Source organism: Phyllopteryx taeniolatus, chromosome 13 (assembly GCF_024500385.1).
Source record: "Phyllopteryx taeniolatus isolate TA_2022b chromosome 13, UOR_Ptae_1.2, whole genome shotgun sequence".
NCBI classification, from domain to species: Eukaryota; Metazoa; Chordata; class Actinopteri; order Syngnathiformes; family Syngnathidae; genus Phyllopteryx; species Phyllopteryx taeniolatus.
The window spans coordinates 19,679,226-19,701,416 of NC_084514.1; the positions used below are offsets into that span (position 1 = coordinate 19,679,226).

At 42.0% G+C, this 22,191-nt stretch overlaps 1 protein-coding gene across 2 annotated transcripts; it reads left to right on the forward strand.

The window, feature by feature from the left end:
* Positions 1 to 1,529: 1,529 nt before the first annotated feature.
* Positions 1,530 to 21,744, forward strand: crip2 (cysteine-rich protein 2). Of its 2 annotated transcripts, XM_061795390.1 has the most exons (8): positions 1,561 to 1,721; positions 13,165 to 13,259; positions 16,552 to 16,609; positions 16,689 to 16,823; positions 18,420 to 18,488; positions 19,181 to 19,275; positions 19,786 to 19,843; positions 20,990 to 21,744. In XM_061795390.1, exons 1-8 carry the CDS (start codon positions 1,679 to 1,681, stop codon positions 21,037 to 21,039), a joined length of 603 nt encoding a protein of 200 aa, XP_061651374.1. In that variant the 5' UTR covers positions 1,561 to 1,678; the 3' UTR covers positions 21,040 to 21,744. The 2 variants fall into 2 exon arrangements, with proteins under 2 accessions (XP_061651375.1, XP_061651374.1); XM_061795391.1 differs by lacking the exon at positions 13,165 to 13,259 and having other exon boundaries at positions 1,530 to 1,721.
* The last annotated feature ends 447 nt before the right edge of the window (positions 21,745 to 22,191 follow it).

The window sequence follows — 22,191 nt, forward strand, 5'->3', positions numbered from 1 at the left end:
CAGTTCAGGGTGTACCTCGCCTCCTGCCCGATGACAGCTGGGATAGGCTCCAGCACGCCCACGACCCTAGTGAGGAGAAGCTCAGAAAATGGATGGATGGATATGTGAATCAAAATTACGGGCAAAATATTTTTTTTTAAATCACGCTGAATTGTTTGTTACATAAGTGCGTCACTTGATTTAAGGTTTTTTGCTGATTTCATTCATTTATTATTGTCTTAGTTATTAGGTCTTCCTCTCGCTCTCTTGCCTAGCAGCTCCATCCTCATCATCCTTCTACCAATATACTCACTATTTCTCCTCTGGATGTGTCCAAACCATCCAAGTCTGCTCTCTCTAACTTTGTCTAACACCTCACCGCTGTTCTGTCCCGTATTATTCTAACATACTTCTCTGCCACTCCAGACTTCCGCATGCAGTACCACAGTTCCTCTCTGGGTACTCGGTCATAGGCTTTCTCGAGATCTACAAAGACACAATGTAGCTCCTTGTGACCTTCTCTGTACTTTTCCATCGACATCCTCAAGGCAAATAATGCATATGTGGTACTCTTTCTAGGCATGAAACCATACTGTTGCTCGCAAATACTCACTTCTGTCCTGAGTCTAGCCTCCACTACTCTTTCCCATAACTTCATTGAGTAGCTCATCAATTTTATTCCTCTATAGTTCCCACAGCTCTGCACATCACCCTTGTTCTTAAAAATGGGCACCAGCACATTTCCACCACATGGTTCTCTGCTCTGCCTTTGTCTTCCTAATCTTCCTCACCACGATCCTATGTTGTCTAGCCACACTCTCCCCTACCACTACCTTAGAGTCGGTAACCTCCTTCAGATGACATCGTCTGCACAAGATGTAATCCACCTGCGTGCTTCTACCTCCGCTCTTGTAGCTCACCCTATGTTCCTTCCTCTTCTGGAAAAAAGTGTTCACTCCAGCCATTTGCATCCTTTTTGCAACGTCTACCACCACCTGTCCCTCCAAGTTCCTTTCCTGGATGCCGTACTTACCCATCACTTCTTCATCACCCCTATTTCCTTCACCAACATGTCCATTACAATCTGCACCAATCACGACTCTCTCTCTGTCTGGGATGCTCAGAACTACTTCGTCTAGCTCCTTTCCAGAATTTCTCTTTCACCTCTAGGTCACATCCTACCCGAGGGGCATAGCCACTAATCACATTATACATAACACCCTCAAGCTGCCCCTAAACTTCTAGCCTTACTGCCTTTCCACCTGGTCTCCTGGACACACAATATATCAACCTTTCTCCTAATCATCATGTCAACCAACTCCCGAGATTTTCCTGTCATAGTCGCAACATTCAGAGTCCCCACATTCAGTTCTCGGCTCTGTGTTTTCCTCTTCTCTTTCTGCCGAAGAACCCGCTTTCCTCCTCTTGTTCGTCTTCGACCCACAGTAGCTGAATTTCCACCCGGCGCTATTCGCGTCACTGATTCCTATTTTTGACATCACAGGGCTTTTGTTTTCCTGATGCACCTTAAGGCACCACCAGCATGAGGGGGCGTGGCTATGCAAATGAGCAGCCGTTGCCTGAATCGACTCTGGTGCTGGGCTTCACAAACTGCACATCACGACACTCGTGTTGTGGGTTGGGAAGAAGACGCGCGTCGCTCCCATTCAAGCGAAAAATATCACTTGTCTTTCCAAACATGGCTTCAAAATGCCCAAAGTGTGACAAGACGGTCTACTTCGGTGAGTTTTCCTCCCGCTTTGTCTTCTTTCCGGCTGTGGAAATGACTAAATTTTAGTGCTACTAGCCAAAATATCGATTGTACAGTATTGACCTTTTTTTTTTCTTTAACCACGTTAGCTTAGCTTAATAGCACAAATAATTGCTTTTTTTTTTTTCTCTTTTCAATTGAAAAAGCGCCATGTACATTAGACAAACATCCACACAGCTATTAACGTTCACCCAATTTAAGGTTAAGGTTTACATTGACAGCATTCCTGAAAGGGAAAGGGAGTCTCTGTGGGAAAATAGCAATGATTGACAGAGACGAACTTCAGGAAGAAAAGGCTCCACAAAAAGCAAACATTGCGAAAAAAAATGTGGTTCTTAAAACATATCAAACATATTTACATACAGTACATACTTGGGACTGCTCAAACGGTCACTGGTGCACTTGTCTGCGTCATTTATTTCCTACCTAAAAAGAACACCAACCATTGGTTTTGGACTTTCCTTAAAAGAAAAGATTTAAGATGTTGTAGAATCAGGGGTGTCAAACTTGTTTTTGTCTCGGGCCGCATTGTAATTAGGATTTCCCTCAGAGGGCCATTAGAACAGTGAAACCATACAAATGTTTAATCACCAAATCACATTATTACCATTACACAACAAATTAAATTAAGGGATAACTAGTTTTGAAGTCAGAAGACAAGGATAATAGTTTGTTCAAGTATTGTTTAAGTGACTGTAGAAGAAGGCTTTGGTAACAGAAAAATCCAATATCTCAACATTATTATTATGACAATTTGGAATTTGGGTACAGATTTTAGCAAAAATCACGGAAGTTGACGAGCATAATTTGCTTTCGCGGGCCACATTAAAGGATGTGGCAGGCCGCATCTGGCCCCCGGGCCTTGAGTTTGACACCTATGTTGAAGATTACATAGTTCTAACTGTTACTTTTGCACTTCTCTGTGTCCTTCTTTTCCTAAAATGAAGGCAAGCTATTGATGTTGCACTGTTCTGGGGGGAAAAAAAAAAAAAGATTGAATATGTTGCATATTGCTGTTCAAAGTGTTGCAATATTCAGTGTCGTTCCTTTCCTAAAAAGAAGACAAACTGTTGATGTTGCACTTACCTGTAAAGAAAAGACTGAAACTCTGATAAATTACTGTCAAAACGGTTACTGTTGCACTCGTCTGCGTTCATTTACTAAAATGAAGACAAACTACTTATGGTGCACTTTATTTAAAAGCGGAGATTTAAGCTGTTACATTTTCCTGTCTAAACTGTTACGCTTGTCTGCATCCTGGATTTCCTAAAATGAAAACAAACGAATGAGTTTTCCTTTTCCTCAAAAGAAAAGATTTATAGATGTCATATACTACTGTTAAAACTGTCACATTTCTCTCTAGAGGTGACACAATTAATCATTTAATCGACAACTAATCAAATCATCCCAACAATCCACGACTATTTTGATTGTCGATTAATCGTTTAGAGCCATCGTTCCATACAAGTTGTCCAAATCCTCTGATTTCAGTCTTTCTCATAGATTACTGCCATTTTAATTTGTTGTTTTGGTCCACAGAGCAGCTTGGCAGGGAATGAGGGTGACGCTCTTGCCAAGTGTGCAAAAACACCAGATGCCCACATCAAGCAACGTGGGAAGAAAACATGTAAACAAGGATCTTTATCTTTTAATAATAATAAAACAAAAATAATATGATGCTACTGTTAGGATTCAGTCATGCAGATGTAAACAACAAAAATCAGGCTGCCTTTTTAATTTCATGCCTCTAAATCAATTACATAAGCGGCGTGACACAGCTGCTGCTCATCCCGCCCAAAAAAAAAAAAAAAAAAGACACCGGCCCCGGGAATCATACGCAAGATGCGTGGAGCGAGCGTTCGTAGGCACAGCCGGCGTTTTATTTTATGTAAGAGCAAAGTTATTTCTGCTCTGGGTGTGTCCCTGCCTGGCCTGTGTTGATGTGAAGGCGATGGGGAAAACAAGTGCACCCGCATAGCTTTCAGAAGCTTTCGCTACGTTATTTAAGTTGTAGTCATCACATGGGAGGTTCAAGAAAAAAAATGAAGCTACATGACAAGGCACATGGCAGAAGGGAGTTAACATGGCGACGTTCTGAGGTTTTCAGATGAGTTCAGATTCTGCGGAATCAGCGCATTTTCTCCTCCTCGTCCCACAGTTTGGCCGGAATTACGTGGGAATGTTTTGACCAAGACGTTGGTGACACATTTTTGTAGGTCAGTGATCTCCCCAACCACTGTGATGAGGGAAACTCTTTCCAAGGGCATCATAGTTGTGTCGACGCTTCGGTACTGACGTGCTAATTCACATGTATCGAACTCAAGGCCCGGGTGCCAGATCTGGCCCGCCACATCATTTTATGTGGCCCGCAAAAGCAAATCACTACCACTTTGTTTCTTGCGAAAATAACAAAAATTGCAAATTGTCTTCACGTTTAATGACGTTGAGATATTGCATGCATTTTATGTTTTGTTCCCAATGCCCCTTTTGAAATGAATTGAATAATAGTCAAAAAAGGAAAAACTAGTTATCCATCAATTCGTTGTGCACATGTAATAATATGAGACGATCATACATTTATACGGGTTCACAGTCATAATAGCCCTCCGAGGGAAACCATAACTATGATGTGGCCCGACACAAAAAGGAGTTTGACGCTCTTGCCAACTTTACCAAGCTGGGGAACTTCAATCCAGTCACTGTTTTACTTTACGTCAAAGCCACGGTAGCTGAGAACTCCCACTCCAAGGACATCAAAGTTTAGTCAATGCATAGGTACTAACATGCTAACTTTCCTAACCAGGGGAACTTCACTTTGGTCATTTCTTTCACTTTGTCAAAACGGGCAAGTGAAAGTCAGTCAAAACTCCCACTTCATCGGCATCAAAATTGTTGATGCATTGCACAGGTACCTATGTGCTAACTTTAGCAGGCTGGGCAACCTCGCTCTATTCACTATCTTAATTTACCTAAAAGCAATCAGTTTAGCAAGTTTAGAGTTTACCGACCTTGGTGGAAATGTGGATTCCAAATGGTGGGGGAAAACAATTTCCTGTCCCATTTGACTCCAATTGTAATTCCTGTGGTGGTTGGTGGTGAGCTTACGCTAGTACACTTCCAGCTGTTCTTGCCATTTATTGATTTGTTGCAGGCGACAAGTCAAAACACTTGACTCCCCTCTTTTAAATCACACAAGAAAAAACTAAATACTGCAGTATGGCGTGGAAATGGTTTTTAAACGTTCCATTGGTTACTTTCAAAGCAGGTTGCTTTCATTATGGCTAAACACCACTTTTCCCCCCCCCCACTGCTTTTCAAGTACAACCATGAGATTAATGGTCAAATAAACGCAGATTATCTCCTTGCATTAGGACGGCCACCGTGCCAGGCGTTGTTATGATGTGGCGCCTCTGCGCCGCCGTGGCCTGACATTTAAAGCGGCAAAGAAAACACCAAAACGGCATTAATATGGCTAACCTGGGGAACCTCACTCTTAAGTGAGCATGTGGTCAGTCCTGTAGCAGAAAACACCCTCTACCGACATGACAAAATAAAGAGATGCAAAGATGCTAATTTCGCCAATTTGGGGAACTTCACTCCATGTCACTTATTTAATCAGTAGCTGGGAAGGTGAGAAACCACACTCCGTTCATTTGACATTCACTTTGTCAAAGCAGAAAAAAGAATTCCGCTGCGGGTATACCAAATTTGAAGGGATGGACTGTATTGTAGGTGCTAATTTCACCGATTTAAAGAACCTCACTCCATTCGCTAGATCTTTACGTCAGAGTAGTCTAGTGATAGTAGCTGAGAAGTTAGAGCTTTTGCCAACGTGCGAAACCTCACACCAAACACTGTTGTTTTACATCAAAGAGACCAAATGACAATCAATCTGGTTCACGTGCGCTAACGTCACCAACCTGGGGAACCTCACTCCATTCAGCATATTGTCATATCGAACCAGTCTAGCGACAGTAACTGCAAAGCCTCCCACGACGTAACAAGTTAAACGTGCGCTTAAGGTGTTGATGCGCTAGTTTTGCCAAATTGGGGAACCTCACTCTATGCCACAGTCTCGTGCCCGTCAGCCAGTCATGTCGACCGACTGTGCTGGGTGTTTCCTGCTTGACAAACGGTGCCGTCTTTGTGCAGCTAAATGATAATAGAGCTGCTTTTTCTTCTTTGTCTTGTCCTTCTTCTTCATCTTTGTCTTCATCTCCTTCATCACTGTCCTCTTCATCTTCACCTTTTTCTTCTTCTTGTTCCACATCATCTCCTTTATCCTTGGCTCCCACTGCGCGGTGGTTCGGTAGGCTGTAATGGCTGGCCTTTATTTAAACGAGTGTCCCAAAGCGCCTCATGCATTATAATTAGAGACGACATTTCCATTCACAGCAGGCTTTCTTTCTTTTCTCCCCGTGGTGGAGTCGCAACGTCCCCAGCGCCGGACCGTGCTCTTTCCCACACCTAAATGCCACTTTGACCACACAATATCCTTTTTATCCTCCCGTCAGCGTACCCGGAGTACCTTTTTTTTCCGCTCGGCTGCATGAATGCTCCTCGTTTGTTGCGTAACGTCCATTTTCTTGAGTCGCTGCTTCCCGCACTGCGCCGTTGCATAACCGCCGCTCAATTCCGGTCCTCTGCCTTTTTGGAGGCGCAAATATGATCCCCTAATGGAGGCGCCATTATGTCGTGGGAGACCCTCTCAATTTCCGACACAGGTGAAAGCATTTTACCACGCGTCACCTTTCAAGTAACAGCAGAGGCTACACGTCATCGTGTAAAAGCGGCCTAATTACTTTGCTATTAGCATTAAGGTTTTGATGCGCTAACGTTGCCAAGTTAGGGATCCTCACTCCATTCATGATGTCTCTTGATGTCAAAGCAACTTAGTGAAAGTCTGTCCAGGAGCCGACAAACTCCTGCTCCAAGAATATCAAAGTTGAGGGGATGCGTTGATGTTGATGCGCTCACTTTGCCAAGCTGGGGAACCTCACTCCAGTCACCATCGCTATTGGTTAAAGCTGTCTAGTGTTGCTCAGACCAGTAAAACACCTGCAAAAGAGTTGTTTTTTGTTGTTGTTATCTTGAACTGGACTTGCTTTGTGTGATTTCTTCAGCCTGTTTTGGTAGCAGACTCGTCAGGCCTGAACATATATTTTTTTTAAAACAAAGTACAACCCCAATGCCAATGAAGTTGGGACGTTGTATGAAACATAAATAAAACCAGAATACAAGGATTTGAAAATCGTGTTCAACCTATATTTAATTGTATACACTACAAAGACAAGATATTTAATGTTCAAACTGATAAACTTTATTGTTTTTAGCAAATAATCATTTACTCAGAATTTGATGGCTGCAACATGTTCCAAAAAAAGTTGGGACAGGTGGCAAAAAAGACTGAGAAAGTTGAGGAATGCTCATCAAACACGTGTTTGGAACATCCCACAGGTGAACGGGTTCATAGGGAACAGGTGGGTGCCATGATTGGCTAGAAACGGAGCTTCCCTGAATTGCTCAGTCACTCACAAGCAAAGCTGGGGCGAGGTTCACCTCTTTGTGAACAAGTGCGTGAGAAAATAGTCCAACAGTTTAAGGACAATGTTCCTCAACATACAATTGCAAGGAATTTAGGGATTTCATCATTTATGGTCCATAATATCATCAAAAGGTTCAGAGAATCTGGAGAAATCACTGCATGTAAGTGGCAAGGCCGAAAACCAACATTGAATTCCTGTGACCTTCGATCCCTCAGGCGGCACTGCATCAAAAACCGACATCAATGTGTAAAGGATATCACCACGTGGGCTCAGGAACGCTTCAGAAAACCAATGTCAGTAAATACAGTTCGACTATACATCCGTAAGTGCAACTTGAAACTCTACTATGCAAAGCAAAAGCCATTCATCAACAACACCCAGAAACGGCGCCGGCTTCTCTGGGCCCGAGGTCATCTAAGATGGACTGATGCAAAGTGGAAGAGTGTTCTGTGGTCCGACGAGTCCGCATTTCAAATTGTTTTTGGAAATTGTGGACGTCGTGTCCTCCGGGCCAAAGAGGAAAAGAACCATCCTGACTGTTATGGACGCAAAGTTCAAAAGCCAGCATCTGTGATGGTATGGGTCTGTGTTAGTGCTAATGGCACTGGTAACTTACACATCTGTGAAGGCACCATTAATGCTGAAAGGTACATACAGGTTTTGGAGAAACATTGCCATCCAAGCAATGTCTTTTTCATGGACGCCCCTGCTTATTTCAGCAAGACAATGTCAAACCACATTCTGCACGTGTTACAACAGCGTGGCTTCAGAATAAAAGCGGGCGGGTACTAGACTGGCCTGCCTGCAGTCCAGACCAGTCTCCCATTGAAAATGTGTGGCGCATATTATGAAGCGTAAAATACGACAGCGGAGACCCCGGACTGTTGAACAGCTGAAGCTGTACATCAAGCAGGAATGCACCTACAAAGCTGCAACAATTAGTGACCTCAGTTCCCAAACGTTTATTGAATGTTGTTAAAAGAAAAGGTGATGTAACACAGTGGTAAACATGACCTGGCCCAGCTTTTTTGGAACGTGTTGCAGCCATAAAGTTCAAAGTTAATGATTATTTGCTAAAAACAATGAGGTTTTTCTCAGTTTGAACATGATTTGCAAATCATTGTATTCAGTTTTTATTTGTTTAACACAACGTCCCAACTTCATTGGAATTGGGGTTGTAGATGCAAACATTCTGTAAACTTCCCGAGAAGCTGAATATCTCTGAAGCGTGGGTGTAACCGGGAGAAACGAGTCACGGAGGCAGGGCTGCAGTTTTGCCCGGCGGCTTTCTCTGACCAACACAGACAGGATGCGAGTTAACTGCAGCCCATTTACGTCAGACGCAAGAATTCACGAGGTCGGCCTCTTTTATTCGCAGAGCGACGGTGACGGTGAGGGAGGGGGATTAGCGTGCGCAGGGAACCTCGCCTTGGCCGAGGCGACAGACGACCTCCAGAGCTGAGTTTTACTGCAAGGTTGTGTCAGCCACTGGGCGACAGAGATTAAGGGCGAGAGAGGTCCCTGTTTTTCAAAAAGCATGTCGTGGCGCTGGGCCCACTCTGCGCACGGTGACCCAGAAGAAATCAATTGCGCTGTTCCACGCTGTGCCGCTGTTTTTCTTTTTTTAAGCTCACCCAGAACCACAAAATATTTGCTGCTTCACTTTTTGTCAAAGTGTAGCAGCTGGAAATATCCTCCCCTCTGGACTTGAATCAACCTGAAAGAAACTCAGGACTGAGCTGACTCAGGGCAGGCAGATGTATTAAGAGTGTTAACTTTACCAGCACAGGGAACCTCACTCCATTTACTCTTTTTTTTTTTTTTTTTTTTTTTTTTTTGCTTAAGCAGTATAGTAGCTGAAAAGACACCCTTCCTTGGTACCAACAGTTCCTGGGATCCATTCCCAATGTTACTTTTTGTCAAAGCAGGGTAGTGACTGTTAGTGTAGTGTAGGAACTGAAAGTTCACTCTTCCTTCGTACCAAAGCTGCAGAGACACTACATTTGCTCCGTGACTCAATTTTTGCCTCGTCAGTGTAGTAGCTGAAAAAGGTACTAAGATTGTGGAGATGCCGTCAGGCATAATTTGTCAACCTAGGGAACCCGACTCCATTGACGATTGATTGGTTGAATTCTTTATTTCGAACAAGTGTGAAAGTGACAAAAACAACACCAAAACAGACACGATTAAACAAAGTAAAATAAAACTGAAGTTAAATTATACAGATTCAAAAAGGAGGGGGAAAAGTTTGAGAATTGAAACGGTGATTCTAATTTTTGGGATTTCATCACAGTTTATCAGTATACCAAAAACCGTTTCATCCCTACTCCCGATTTATCTCCCGAGTTGTTGGGATGCTGAAGTTTTAGAAACATCGCTCAATTTATCACTTCATATTTAGTCAAAGTGACGGCTGCAGTCAGGCCAGTAGCAAAACAACTACCGCTCCCTGAATTATAGTTGAAGGGATGGAGAGGTATAAGACGCCAACTTTGCCAACCTGGGGAACCTCACTCCATTCACTTTTTGTCAAAGCAGCCTAGCGACTGTTCAAAGTGGATTCAGACCTTTGTCTAAGCATACAGGTCCTGGGTTTACTCTCCAAGATATTGTAGTTCTTTCTCTCTGCGATATGGACCTGATTCTTCCCGAAAGAACCTCACGCAGGGATGCAGCTGCCCCTTTTTGGCATGAGGAACACGTGACTGAGCAGATGGGTCGCCATGCCAGAGGGTAAATTGAGTCCAGTCAGCCGTCATTTGATGCGACCGATCATAAGGAGGACAAAAGATTATTATTCCGACCATAGCCCAGCATGGACTTCCTGTGTCTGTCAAATCCATTAACATCCAAGCCCCCACGCCCGAATTGCCACACTCGGATTTATAGATTGTCGGGACATTACTGCTATGGTGCATTCTGGGATATCCGCTGTGTATAAAAAAAAATCGGCACCCTGGGGTGTTGTGACTTTCAAGAGGAAGGGCGACCCCTTTTGTCTGACTCGGTTAAGCCCGAACAAATCAACTGCAATTAAGTTATAGAGTTACAGGCTATTGCACCCCCACCCACTCCTCTTCCTCAATGTTCTGTCCAATTCTTGGAAGTCACAGTTTTCCTCCTGAAGTCTGAAACTTGACGTAGGATGAAATGGAATCCGTAATTTGTATGCTAGCGATTGGGTGGGGGGGACACAAGGTGTCGGGCCATTCTCTTCGCTCCAGTCCTGTGGAGGTCGTAATGTGCATTACAAAGGTGCCAATTGTCTCACTAGACAGTAGTCGTCACGATTACAGTAAATATTTGTATGAAGAACACTTTTAGGCGGTAAATACAAAACAATCTAATGAAAAACAGTGAGTTGAGCGGTAATTGTAACCAAGGACCCAGTAGGGAATATGTTGTTCATGCGTTGTTACGGTAACCGTCCAGATGAATCCTTGACATCTCATTCCCGCGGATAATGAGTATTGCAATTCGGCCTCACTGGGGGTGGGTGTGTTATAAACATCATCTAGGCCACACACACGCTGAGCCACCTCCCCCCCACTCGCAACCCTACACGCCACACTCACAATAACAACAACAGTGAGCTGTTAAATGGACACTTAATTTTTTTACGATGCACTTTTCATTCACTGAAGTGCACACGAGCACACGATGGCCCACGGGCAGGTGGGTCTATTTTTAGAGCAGAGAGAGCGGTGTCGGGATGTTGACGGGTGTCCTCGGATTTGCGAGGCGATAAATCAAAACGCTTCCCAGAGCCAGTTTAAACGCTCGGGACTGTTGGTTGACACCTCGCCGTTGCGTCACGACACACAAATGGTGAAAGTCGCACAAAGTCAACGTTTGGGCACCTCCTCCTCCAAGAGACGCCAAACTGTAAACCGTAATTTTGTTTTAGGCAATATCTTGAGGCAACCCAGAAAAAACCCACGCAAGCGCAGAAAGAAGATGCAAACCCCATACAGCAAGGCAAAGGAGATTCAAACCTCCAAACCTTAGAACTGTAAGGCAGACATACTAACCACTCGTTCGCTGTGCTGGCCATGAAAAGATGTTAAAACAATAAAACATTGACTGAAGGGACTTTTGCCTAAATTCCCTTGTTCGATGATGTGGAAAATGAACAACCAATGCATTGATTTGAGGAATAGTATTATAGTGTACAGTAATATCAATTATAATAACATCTCTGAGTGTTCTGAAATCCTGTTTTTGTGTTGTTTCTTTCTGAAACTTTCTAAAAATTTTGTTCAAACCATCATGTCATTAACCCGTAGTTATGCTAGTTATCACAGCATACATGGGGAGTCTGCTACCTGTTTTCCGGGTTTGGTCATGTTACGTTCTTAACGCAAGCGGGAGAGCAGTTGTGACGTTAATTTCAGTCAACAGCAGAGGGTGTAACATGTAAAACATAACATGCACTTCAAAAACGTGGTTCCCTGATTACAATGCCAGTTTTTTAGTTGCTAGTCACTGACTGTCGTTTGTCCACTGCCGTTGTTCAGTTCTGTCCGGTTCAGTCGTGTCGCTCGGTGAGCGGCTGGCTTGAGGGGCTCCCGAAAGCAAACGACGGTGCGAAAAAGCAGCTTGTCAATGGCAGGGCTAGGTAGTCGGAGGCTAATATTACCAGCTAATGTTAGCAGTCGACCTGCACTCCGTGGACTTCAGCATTTCTGACTTTCCTGTTTTTGCTTTGGTTCGTCTCATGAAAACGATTTCCTCGCCAGAATTTGACGGGATATTTGTCGGTGGGGGGGGGGTCTTTGGTAGGAAGTCAACTCCAGTATCCGGTTATTAGTGTCCCACCGTGATAAGAGAAGGCCTTTCCTCTGTGGCCCCCGCACGGTTCCTTGGGGCACCATTGTGTGCGAACAGACTTATTATTGGAACGAGTATTATTAGGTTCCTTGGCGGTCTGTCTGGAAGTGAAAAAAGAATGGGGGGCTGAAAAACTTGACTTGGGGGAAAAAAAAAAAAAAGGAAAAAAATAACGAATAGCCGAATACATTGCTTTTCTTAACCTAAGCAAAATTATCTCCCAATAGAACAGGACATTTTTACGTGGTAAGATTTCTGAAAACAAGTGAACATGGCTAGCCTCAAAAACCCCAGTGATGTCCTAAAACCTGTGTATCTATATTATATACCCACAGAACCGTCGCAGAAAAATTAAGCAATTAAGGTACGGTAATGCCCTCGCATGTGGGCAATGGTGCCCACTGTCGCAGACGCCCTCTCAGCTGTGTATTGAACGGGACAAAGAGTCAAATGCACGAATATGAAACACTCGCAAGGCTCTTCTGTGGACCACAGCTCACACCCAGACGCTCACATGCGCGCAGACGAACCGAGTCCACCTCCTCACATCACTCACTCAGTTTGTTGGTGAATGTTCGCTTTAGCGTGTTTCATGTTTTTATGCAATACAGTGCTAAAAATTGTGCAAGCAAGTGAAGTGTTATGCAAAAAAATGTAATTAAAATGTAGTCGTCGTTGCAGGTTAGATTTTGTAGCGTGAGGTAGGTCGTCTGAGGCAGGATGGGTGAGGGGGGCGGCGGGAGTGGGAGGGTCACACAAAGGATCTAGGTTAGACTTGGGGGAGGGGGCAATAGGGAAGGAGGGGGCGCCGCCCCTTTTCCAGCAGGACTGGGACCACGCAGCTGTGTGTCTGTCCCTTGATGACATCATCGCAGCATCCTGTCTAGTTCACAGGCATTCCCAGTCATCACTGGCTTGGCCTGATGACAGGATTGGAGCACAAATTAATCATTCTTCTGCCATAGTGCAAAGAAAGGCCCTTGTGGACTCATTTTTGTGCACGTGTGTGTGTGTCTTGTTTTGTGTCTCCCCCCCCAGCCGAGAAGGTGTCGTCACTGGGCAAGGACTGGCACAAGTTGTGCCTGAAGTGCGACCGATGCAACAAGCTGCTGAACGCCGGCGGCCATGCTGAGGTCAGTACGACGACATTTTGGGGACGAAGACACAACGCAACCGGGATCTTAAACAGTGGAGTTGGCACCAGCGGGTAGCTGGGGATTCCAAGCATCGCAAACAAATACCATGCGAGTGATGTATAACTAGGGCTGGCCGATTTAATTGATTTACTAATGCGCGCTGCTTACTCTAACAACATGGCTGTGAATTGAGAGGAGGTAGTTTGCAGACAGTGTCAAGAAAAAGCAAGTGTGTCGGGTGTTAAATGTTGCCGAGCTCTGTCTCGGCATTATGATAACACTGGAAAAACAGGTAACGTAAAAGGGGTTCATGGCTACCATCTCGAGGACCGGTGGGCAAAGTATGGCCATTTGTATACAGCCCTAAGTGCGAAAATGAAAATCTGTTATTGTCGCACAATAAAAACACTTTATAATTCCATATCTAACAATTTTCTATTTATTTTTTTGAAGAATTTGTTCATTAAATATAGTTATAAAATTTCATAAATGTAAAAATGAGGATCTCGTAACATTATCGGGTCAGAACTGTAACATTTATACAGAGAATTTTGTGAAAACAGGATATTTCTGCAACTTTGTGCACTTTCACCCAGCGACACGGCATTGCTTGCTGAATACCTTTACACGCAGGCAACGCTTCGTTTTCTTGCTGCCCTCCGTCTCCTCCCACCTAAAATTAGACAGGAGCTCCTCGTTGTCCATTGCCGTTTGTCCGCGAAACCCGTCGCGACCTGCGTGTTCAATGCTGCGTGGTTTTCACAGTTTTCCGCTGTGAACCGCATCGGAATGTGTCACTGGTCTGTGAACGCCACGGGATCTCGGCGTCGAAAGCAATTTCCCTGACAGACCTCAAAATCATGCTGCTGTTTAATCTCTGCACGATTACAGTACTGTAGTCCCACCCGGCACCCCCTGCTTCCATCCTCTGTGGACATAATCCAAATACAGACTTTGATAGAGAAGAGGGGGGGAAAAAAATATCCGCCTGGATGAGTTTGGTATGGAAGAAATTGAGAGCCATCAAACAGACGAGAACGGAGAGAGAGTAAAATCCTAGCTGATTTGGGAACTAGGAAATGTTTCTCTGGAGAACATAACTCCAACTCTTCATAGAAAAACGCACCTATTCGCGCCTATTTGTGTATTTTTGTATACTTTCTGGAATCCAAAGATGGCACCCAAACGCCCTGCAAAATAAATTGTTATATATTACTCGATCAGTCACTTGGATAATCGGTAGAATAATTGAAAAGACTAACTTCTAAAGCTATTCTGTAGCTGTGGCCCTACACTCCCGCTCGTCATGGTAACGAAAACCGTACTCGTCATTAGCCTGCGGTCTCACGAGCCATACAGCGTTGCGGTCGGTTCTGACGACAACAGCACAAGATGCGATTAATCCACAATCGGTTCCTTTCAGTCAACAGACGTCCTAACTACCAGTAAATCAATTATTATGGTATGCCTGTCACAAGTTCTCACTGGACTACCGTGGAGACATCACGACATGTCTGCTCATTGGTTCTCTTTGATGTGATAAATGATGGTCTGGATTTTTACAACCCTACTAATGACTTTCTCAGGACATCACACACACGCACACACGGCTTCCTTTGTGGCGCAAGTCTGCTGCTGCCTCTCGTTATATCCATCACCACTGCAGCCCACTCGGTTCCCAGTAGTCAGCTTCCCACACTGACGTCCACATTTTCTCCAGCTAATCTTCTTTTCTCGAGGTTGTCGCTTTTAAACCGAAATACAGGTGTAGTAGGAGTTTTGTAGGGATAGTTCTAGGACCCTGCTGATGCGAACTCGCCTGCTAGGGAATCTTTCACGACAACCTACCTGAAAGTATCCGCTGAAAAACACACCGATTTGCACCTTACAGGATGATTTCAAAAATTGTCCAAAATAAGAATGTCAAGGACTGTTGAGTTTTAACTGATTTTAAATATAAATTTGAAAATCTAGAGCCCTGTATTATCATTGTTAATATAAATGCCCGGTGGGCCAACTATGGCCCACCGGGCATTTATCTCGACTGTCACGAAATTGAATGAGGTCATGTGGCCCGAGCAGAGAGCATTGTGGGTAGCACCTTGCCAGAGCGCGACACCACCGCCACTTTCCCCTCATCTATGGTCATTGAGCTCCGGACCAGCGGTCACCCCCCCACCCTCCGGGTCACATTCTCCCGTGAGCGACCGCCGCATTCCCAGCATGCAACAGGCCATCAGGGGGGTCAAGTGGAAACAGTCACTTGACATGTTATACTGTTTTGTGTTGGGTGGACCGGCAGCGATGACATCATCAGGCAGCCGTCAGATGGAAAAGTGTGTCCCTTTTTGGAAAGAGTCGCTTTTTCCTGTGAGGGGACATTTAGTTATTTATAAAATAGCTTGTGTTGCAGCCAGGACCGAGATTTAGAACGATTATTTCATGTTTTTAGTACAGTGGACCCATGCTATAGCCAATTTTCCTAAATAATTGACGCTCCCTAAAAGTGATTATAATTGCATATATTCATAGTTTACAGCAAAAATCGAACACACACTATGATTCCAAAACACTTTAATAACATTTGAAACATGCACAAATATCTTCAAAACTTGCTGTACCCTTACAAATACAGTAAACGGCTTACAGCTTAGCACGCAGATACACTTCGCAGTTCGCTCGACTGACGTAGCAGTTCGTACTAGAATGGCTAACGCTTCGGTGTTTATTGCCCCGAAACTGCTGGATCAACCCGGTGACAACACGAACTGGTGGCGGTAGATCCAGCAAGTTTAGAGATGTTCCGCTGAGCTGTTGTTGTTTTGATGCCATGTTTAGTCCTAGTTAGCGTCGTCTTAAGTCTAACACGGCTGCTCTTATCTTTGTGATTAGATGAGCGGCCTTTTGAAGTTTGGTTGAGCCTGATGGCTTTTTTTTTTTTTGGCGTGGTTACTGGTTACGACCGACAGTAACCATTTGTTGTTTGAACTGCTGTTGGCTGCAGCTCACGCTCAGACACTCACGCCACCCCACCCCACCAGGCTCCGCCTCTTTAAGGCAGATACCTAACATGTTCTACAATAAGTACAGTATTTTCTATACACCTTATACTTGCTATTAATTTTGTGTTCAATTAGGTATAAAATGCGCTACATTTAAATGTTTAAAAATATGTTTCTGTATGGTGTCAATCGCAAGTTTTCACTGGGTCACAACGCATCCGCACAGTAACGGAAGTTCATTGTGATGTCTTTTTATCTCCACTGCATCACATTCTGTCTTCTCTCAGCATGACGGAAGGCCCTACTGCCACAAGCCGTGCTACGCCGCCCTCTTTGGGCCTAAAGGTGCAGTACACAATGTCATTTTTTGGGTTTTAATCCTATACGAAACGATGCATTCTAGCAACCTTTTGAATGTTTGCAGGCGTGAACATCGGCGGCGCTGGCTCCTACGTGTACGACGCGCCGGCCAATAACAACGTGTCACCCGCCTGCGGGGACAGCGCCCCCATGCAGGCCGAGGAGAAGAAGACGTTCGCTGCCAAGCCGCCGTCCAAAGGTATTGAGAGAGGTTTTTTCGGTGCATCTTAGCACAAAGTCATCAGCCACTGGGCTGTAGTATCGAAGTATATCTGAGTTTGAATTTCTAGCACTGATATATATTTTTTTTAGCTTCAAAATCAAACTCGGAATGTTAAAAATAATCATTTCTAGCTTGTTTTTTTTACGCAATTTTTTTCCCTCAAAAATTGGAGTAAAAAAAATTGTCTCAAAATATTCAGTGTTTAAAAATTCGCCATCTTAAAAAAATTCAAATTAAAACTGAAGTAAACAAATGGAAGTTGTTTTTTTTACATTTTTAAAATTTCAGACAAAAAATGTGCTTCATTTATTTTTATTTTTTATTATTATAACTTTAATTTTGATGCAAAAAAATTTCTTTTCAGATTCAGATGGCACAGATAGCTTTCCATTCTAGAGACCAGCGGCTGATGGCTCGGTGCTAAGATGAACCAATTGTGCCGGGCTCTTATAAAACGGTTCCCACGACTACTGAGGCAGTTAAACGACTTTGCAACGGCTTTCGTTTATTATCTCCATGGGACACTTTGCACGCATTATGTTACGTTTGGGCTCACAGCTCTTTGGCACCACCTGCAGGTCGGACGACAACACTGCAGCAGTAAAGATAATTGATCTCGTGTGCCAACTTGTGTGCTCATTTGATTTTTAATTGGGAAAGATGGGCCATGTCATTCGTAGGAATGGTTTAAAAAAAAAAAAAAAAAAAAAAAAAAGGGAAATGTCGCTGTAAACTATTCAAAATAGTTGATTTTAATAAAATTATTCATTTTCATGTTGTGAAGATATTTATACTAAGTATTTCATAAACATCTACACGTATGTTGCTGTTACTATTATATATTTATTTTATTAACAATACGTAAACTGACCAAATATTTGCTTAAATATACTGTAAGTTAAAAATTTCTATGTAAAATGATCAATTTTACTGTTATTTTTGTTTGTTTATAGAAAATATATTTTTGTTTATCTACTTTGGTATTTAAAATAAATGAATTTACATATTTAATGAGACAAAGGAATACAAAAATGAGTAAATGCATAACCCATTTAGGCTACATAAATTCAACAAATACAATTGAGTTCATTTTTAATAAGTTGTGCTCATTTTTAAATAGTATTTTTAACAATTCCTTTAATCATACTATTTAACCAATTATTTAATAAAATTTAATGTAAATTATACAAATGTATTCATTTTTATTGTTTTAATTCACAATAAAACAATTTACCAAGTATTTAATGAAATAGATGAATAAATATACTTTAACTCACCAATTTTATGGAATAACCTGTCTACATGAAAGCAACAAATATTACAGCACTCTTGGTAATTTAAATGCTCGGTGACCCAGATTCAAGAAGAGAGCGTACTGTACGTTATTAACTTATATTTAAAAGGTTAAAAATGATGTTTGCTGATTCCCCTAGCTTGTAATGCAGAGAATACTTCTGCCTTTGTTGTTGCCATGGAAACACCGCCCGCTTAAGTGGCTTCAAATACTGCCGAGCCAACGCAAACACCTGATGTGTGAACGTTTTTAACAACTTTGTGTGTCTGTGTGTACAGCTGGCGGCGTCACCACTTTTTCCGGCGAGGCCAACTTGTGTCCCAGATGTAACAAGAAGGTGTACTTCGGTGAGTAAGTCCTGGCTGTCGGTTAGGCGCTTCATTGAGACGGCAATCAAGTCATAGACAATACAAATGGCATTGTGAATGTGTTAGTACAACTAAACAACACGAGTACATTGCTGCCTTCACTTACGATCTTAATTTGTTCCGTGACCACGCTTGGAACTGGAAAAACACTCAAATGATTGTTCCCCATTGAATTGAACGGAAAGGCCATTAATCCATTCTGGCACCACCAAAATACATCGACAAAAACTTTTGTTCATGTGTGAGTGAAAAATATCACTCTACAGTATTGTACTTTATAAAAACCTCCAGCAATAACAATGAAATTGTGTAAAGAATTCCAGTTTTTGCATCATGATTTCATCCTTTAATTAAATAGCCCTCCTATTAGTCTGTTCGCCTTGGCCACCAGGGGGCAGACTGATATTATACACTTAGATTTGACAGTGTAATACTAAAGGCCATCTAGACTAAGCTGTAGTAAGATTACATTTTTTTTTTGCAGAGGATAAAGAATATATGCCTGTGAATAATGTTGTCTTGTCTGCCTTCATGTGTTGCTGCACTGTTTGTCAAATATCCGTGGCTTAAAATGTAAAATTTAGTGGTGACTCCACTCACCTTGATTATTTTTTGCGATCTCAGACTTTCATCGTCATTAGTGTTGTGTTGTTCTTATGTTGCGTGTGTAGCCGAGAAGGTGACGTCGCTGGGCAAAGACTGGCATCGCCCCTGCCTGCGCTGCGAGCGGTGCAGCAAGACTTTGTCTGCTGGCGGCCACGCGGAGGTAACCACTGGCTACATTACAGCGTCTAAATAGGACGGCAATCTCTTCACTTGCCCAATTTCACTATTCCACGTCTACCCCAAGTGCGCATTCCCTCCACTTTCATCGCTATGCTATTGCTATGACTTTTTGTTTGCTACGCTAGCGCTAAAACTTAGCTGCTTTCAACATTACGCTACCACAACGACTTAGCCACATTTGTTGCTATGACCAAGCTACTTCGGCGGTAGCATAATGATGGCTAAGTCAAAGCGGTAGCGTACCGCTACTTTCGTCGATTTGTTACTGCTACAAATTAGCCACTTTTGTCGCGACGCTGCTGCTACAATTTAGCCGTTTGTATCGCCATGACTTAGCTGCTTTCGTCTATATGTTGGCGTTAAATCTTAGCTGCTTTCATCACTCGAATAACACTACAATTCAGCCACTTTTGCTGCTATCAGACTTGCATATCTATGAGCCATATGCTGCTTCACCAAGTCTACATATTGTTTTGTTGTCATTTTCCAGCACGACGGCCAGCCTTACTGCCACAAGCCATGCTACGCTGTCCTCTTCGGGCCCAAAGGTAACCGCTAGGGGGCGCCATTGACCCGGCGTATATCAACTGCACTGCAACCTGAATGTCATACACTAACAGACATCAACTCACACTACACGAGGGGTGGGCAAACGTTTGTGCGCAAGGCTCAGATTTGATTTTTAAAAACAACAGGTGGGCTAGTTTATTCGCAGATTGAGTTTTAAAAATGTGCATGTAAAATAGGTACAATAATAATCATTGCATTTTCTTGATTGTATTATTTACTGAATATTTAATGTAATTATAGTCACCCAATTGTTGGATCAAAAAAATCTGTGTATGTAAAATTATTTTACAAAAATATTTTCAGTCAGAATATATATATATATATAAAATTGTTACATAAAAATATATTCAAGAATTAATTCATTTTAAATAATTTAATGATTCAAATTTTTTTAAATTGTACTTATTTTGTTTTAAATTACATTTACAAAATAAGTTAAATTTGTTAACAGATTTAGTGAAAAATGAAAAAATACATGAACAGTAAATTTATTTTAATGTTGATTAATTGATTTTAAGAATTATAGCCAACTATTTGTAATACAGTAACAAATGTTAATTGTATGGTAAATTTATTTATTTACTGTTTTTTATTTCATTGTGTAAAGTTAACAATTATTCAATGAGATTAATGAATACAAATACACAAATGTAATATTAAAATATGAATAATGTTAATTCTATTTAATTAATAAACTAATTCATTGATTAAAATGTTGCATTTATAAAATTAAATCAAGAAATGCATGTAACATTTAGTGTAAAACATGTAAATGTTAGTTTATTACATCTTTTTTTGTATTTGTTTAATAGCATTACAATTTATCAAAAAATTAATAGAAAAAGGCAAACTGTAAAATGAATTAATAGAATTAATTTAATTATTTACAATAAGTCAATTAAAGTAACTAGATAAGTGAACGATAAATTCATTTTAACGAACCAATTTCCGGAGAAAAAAAGGCAAAATTAATGCAGCAAGTATTACAGGACTCTTGATAATGTACGAAGAAATACGCGGGACAGTAAGTGTGCCCTGGTGCCGTATTTTGCCCCCACCCCTCCTGCCGTTATGCAAACGAGCCTCCCCCAACTCCTGTCCCTTTGTGCTTTTTCCTTCTCCAGGCGTCAACACGGGCGGCGTGGGCAGCTACATCTACGAGCCTGCCCAGTGACCCGGCCTTCCTCCCTCCCGCCAAGACCCCACCCCCCACACTCCCAACCCATCCGTCGCCACTTTCTCCTGCCGTCTTGTTCCGTTTGAAAAATTCTGACCTGTTCCGAGTAGCAGTTTTGCCAGAATTACACCCCCCCCCCCCACACGAGTTAACAGTTTCTCATGACCAACTTGTATTGCACAGCCATTCATTCCCAAAAAAAAAATTCCGGTGGTTTTGGGGACAGAAAAGACGGGAGATTTTTTCAAGGTCATATTTAATAGTTTTGATAGCCTGACAACATGAAAAAAGTTGACTGTTACAGCACGGTGTGATCTAGTGGCCAGCAATTCTGCTTTACACTTCTAAGGTTCAAATCCCGGCTCCGGATTTCCTTTGTGGAGTTTGCATGTTCTATCTGTGCCACATTCCAAAAGTCAGCTGGGATACGCTACAGTTCACCCTAATGAAAAAAAAAAAAGTATTCCTGTCATTTCAAGACGTTAAGAAAAAATAAAGCTGTTTGACGACAAAGTGTTCTGTTAGCGTAGCTTGTAGAGACACTGCATTGTGTTTGCTATTGTTAGTTTAGCATTGTATCTGAGACACACTCGCTATACGGCAGAAACATGTTTTATTAATATTCATGGTAGTCTTCATCTGTTTTAGGCAGATTGTGATATCTGTTGTATAAAAGATGCAATAAAATAATCACTACATGCACCATGTGATGTCTGCTTTTCTGCGTTACAAATTTCTTTATTTTCATGTTTTAAATTATAGATTTTTTTAACTAAATTTAATGCATTTTCAAAGGAAAAAAGTAGTTTGCTCCTTTTAAAATTGTACATTTTAATTATTTTTTTTACTAATTGTCAAGTATTTATGTGTAAACCTTATTACATAATGCGTAGTTTCTTTTCCATTCAATTTTTCTACATTGTTTATATTACATTTAATACTTTTTTCTATCAATTATTTTTTGTTCAAAGTTGTTGATCAAAAAATATTGTTTTGCTCCTTACATTATTAAATCTGTTTCTAAATCTAAAACTAATAAAAAAAAGAAAAATCATGTATGTTGGAGTAGACGGAAGTGTAATGTACGAACTTGGCCACTAGGCAGAGCAACTGTACTCAAATTGTTGTCTCGAAAAATGTCTCCAATCC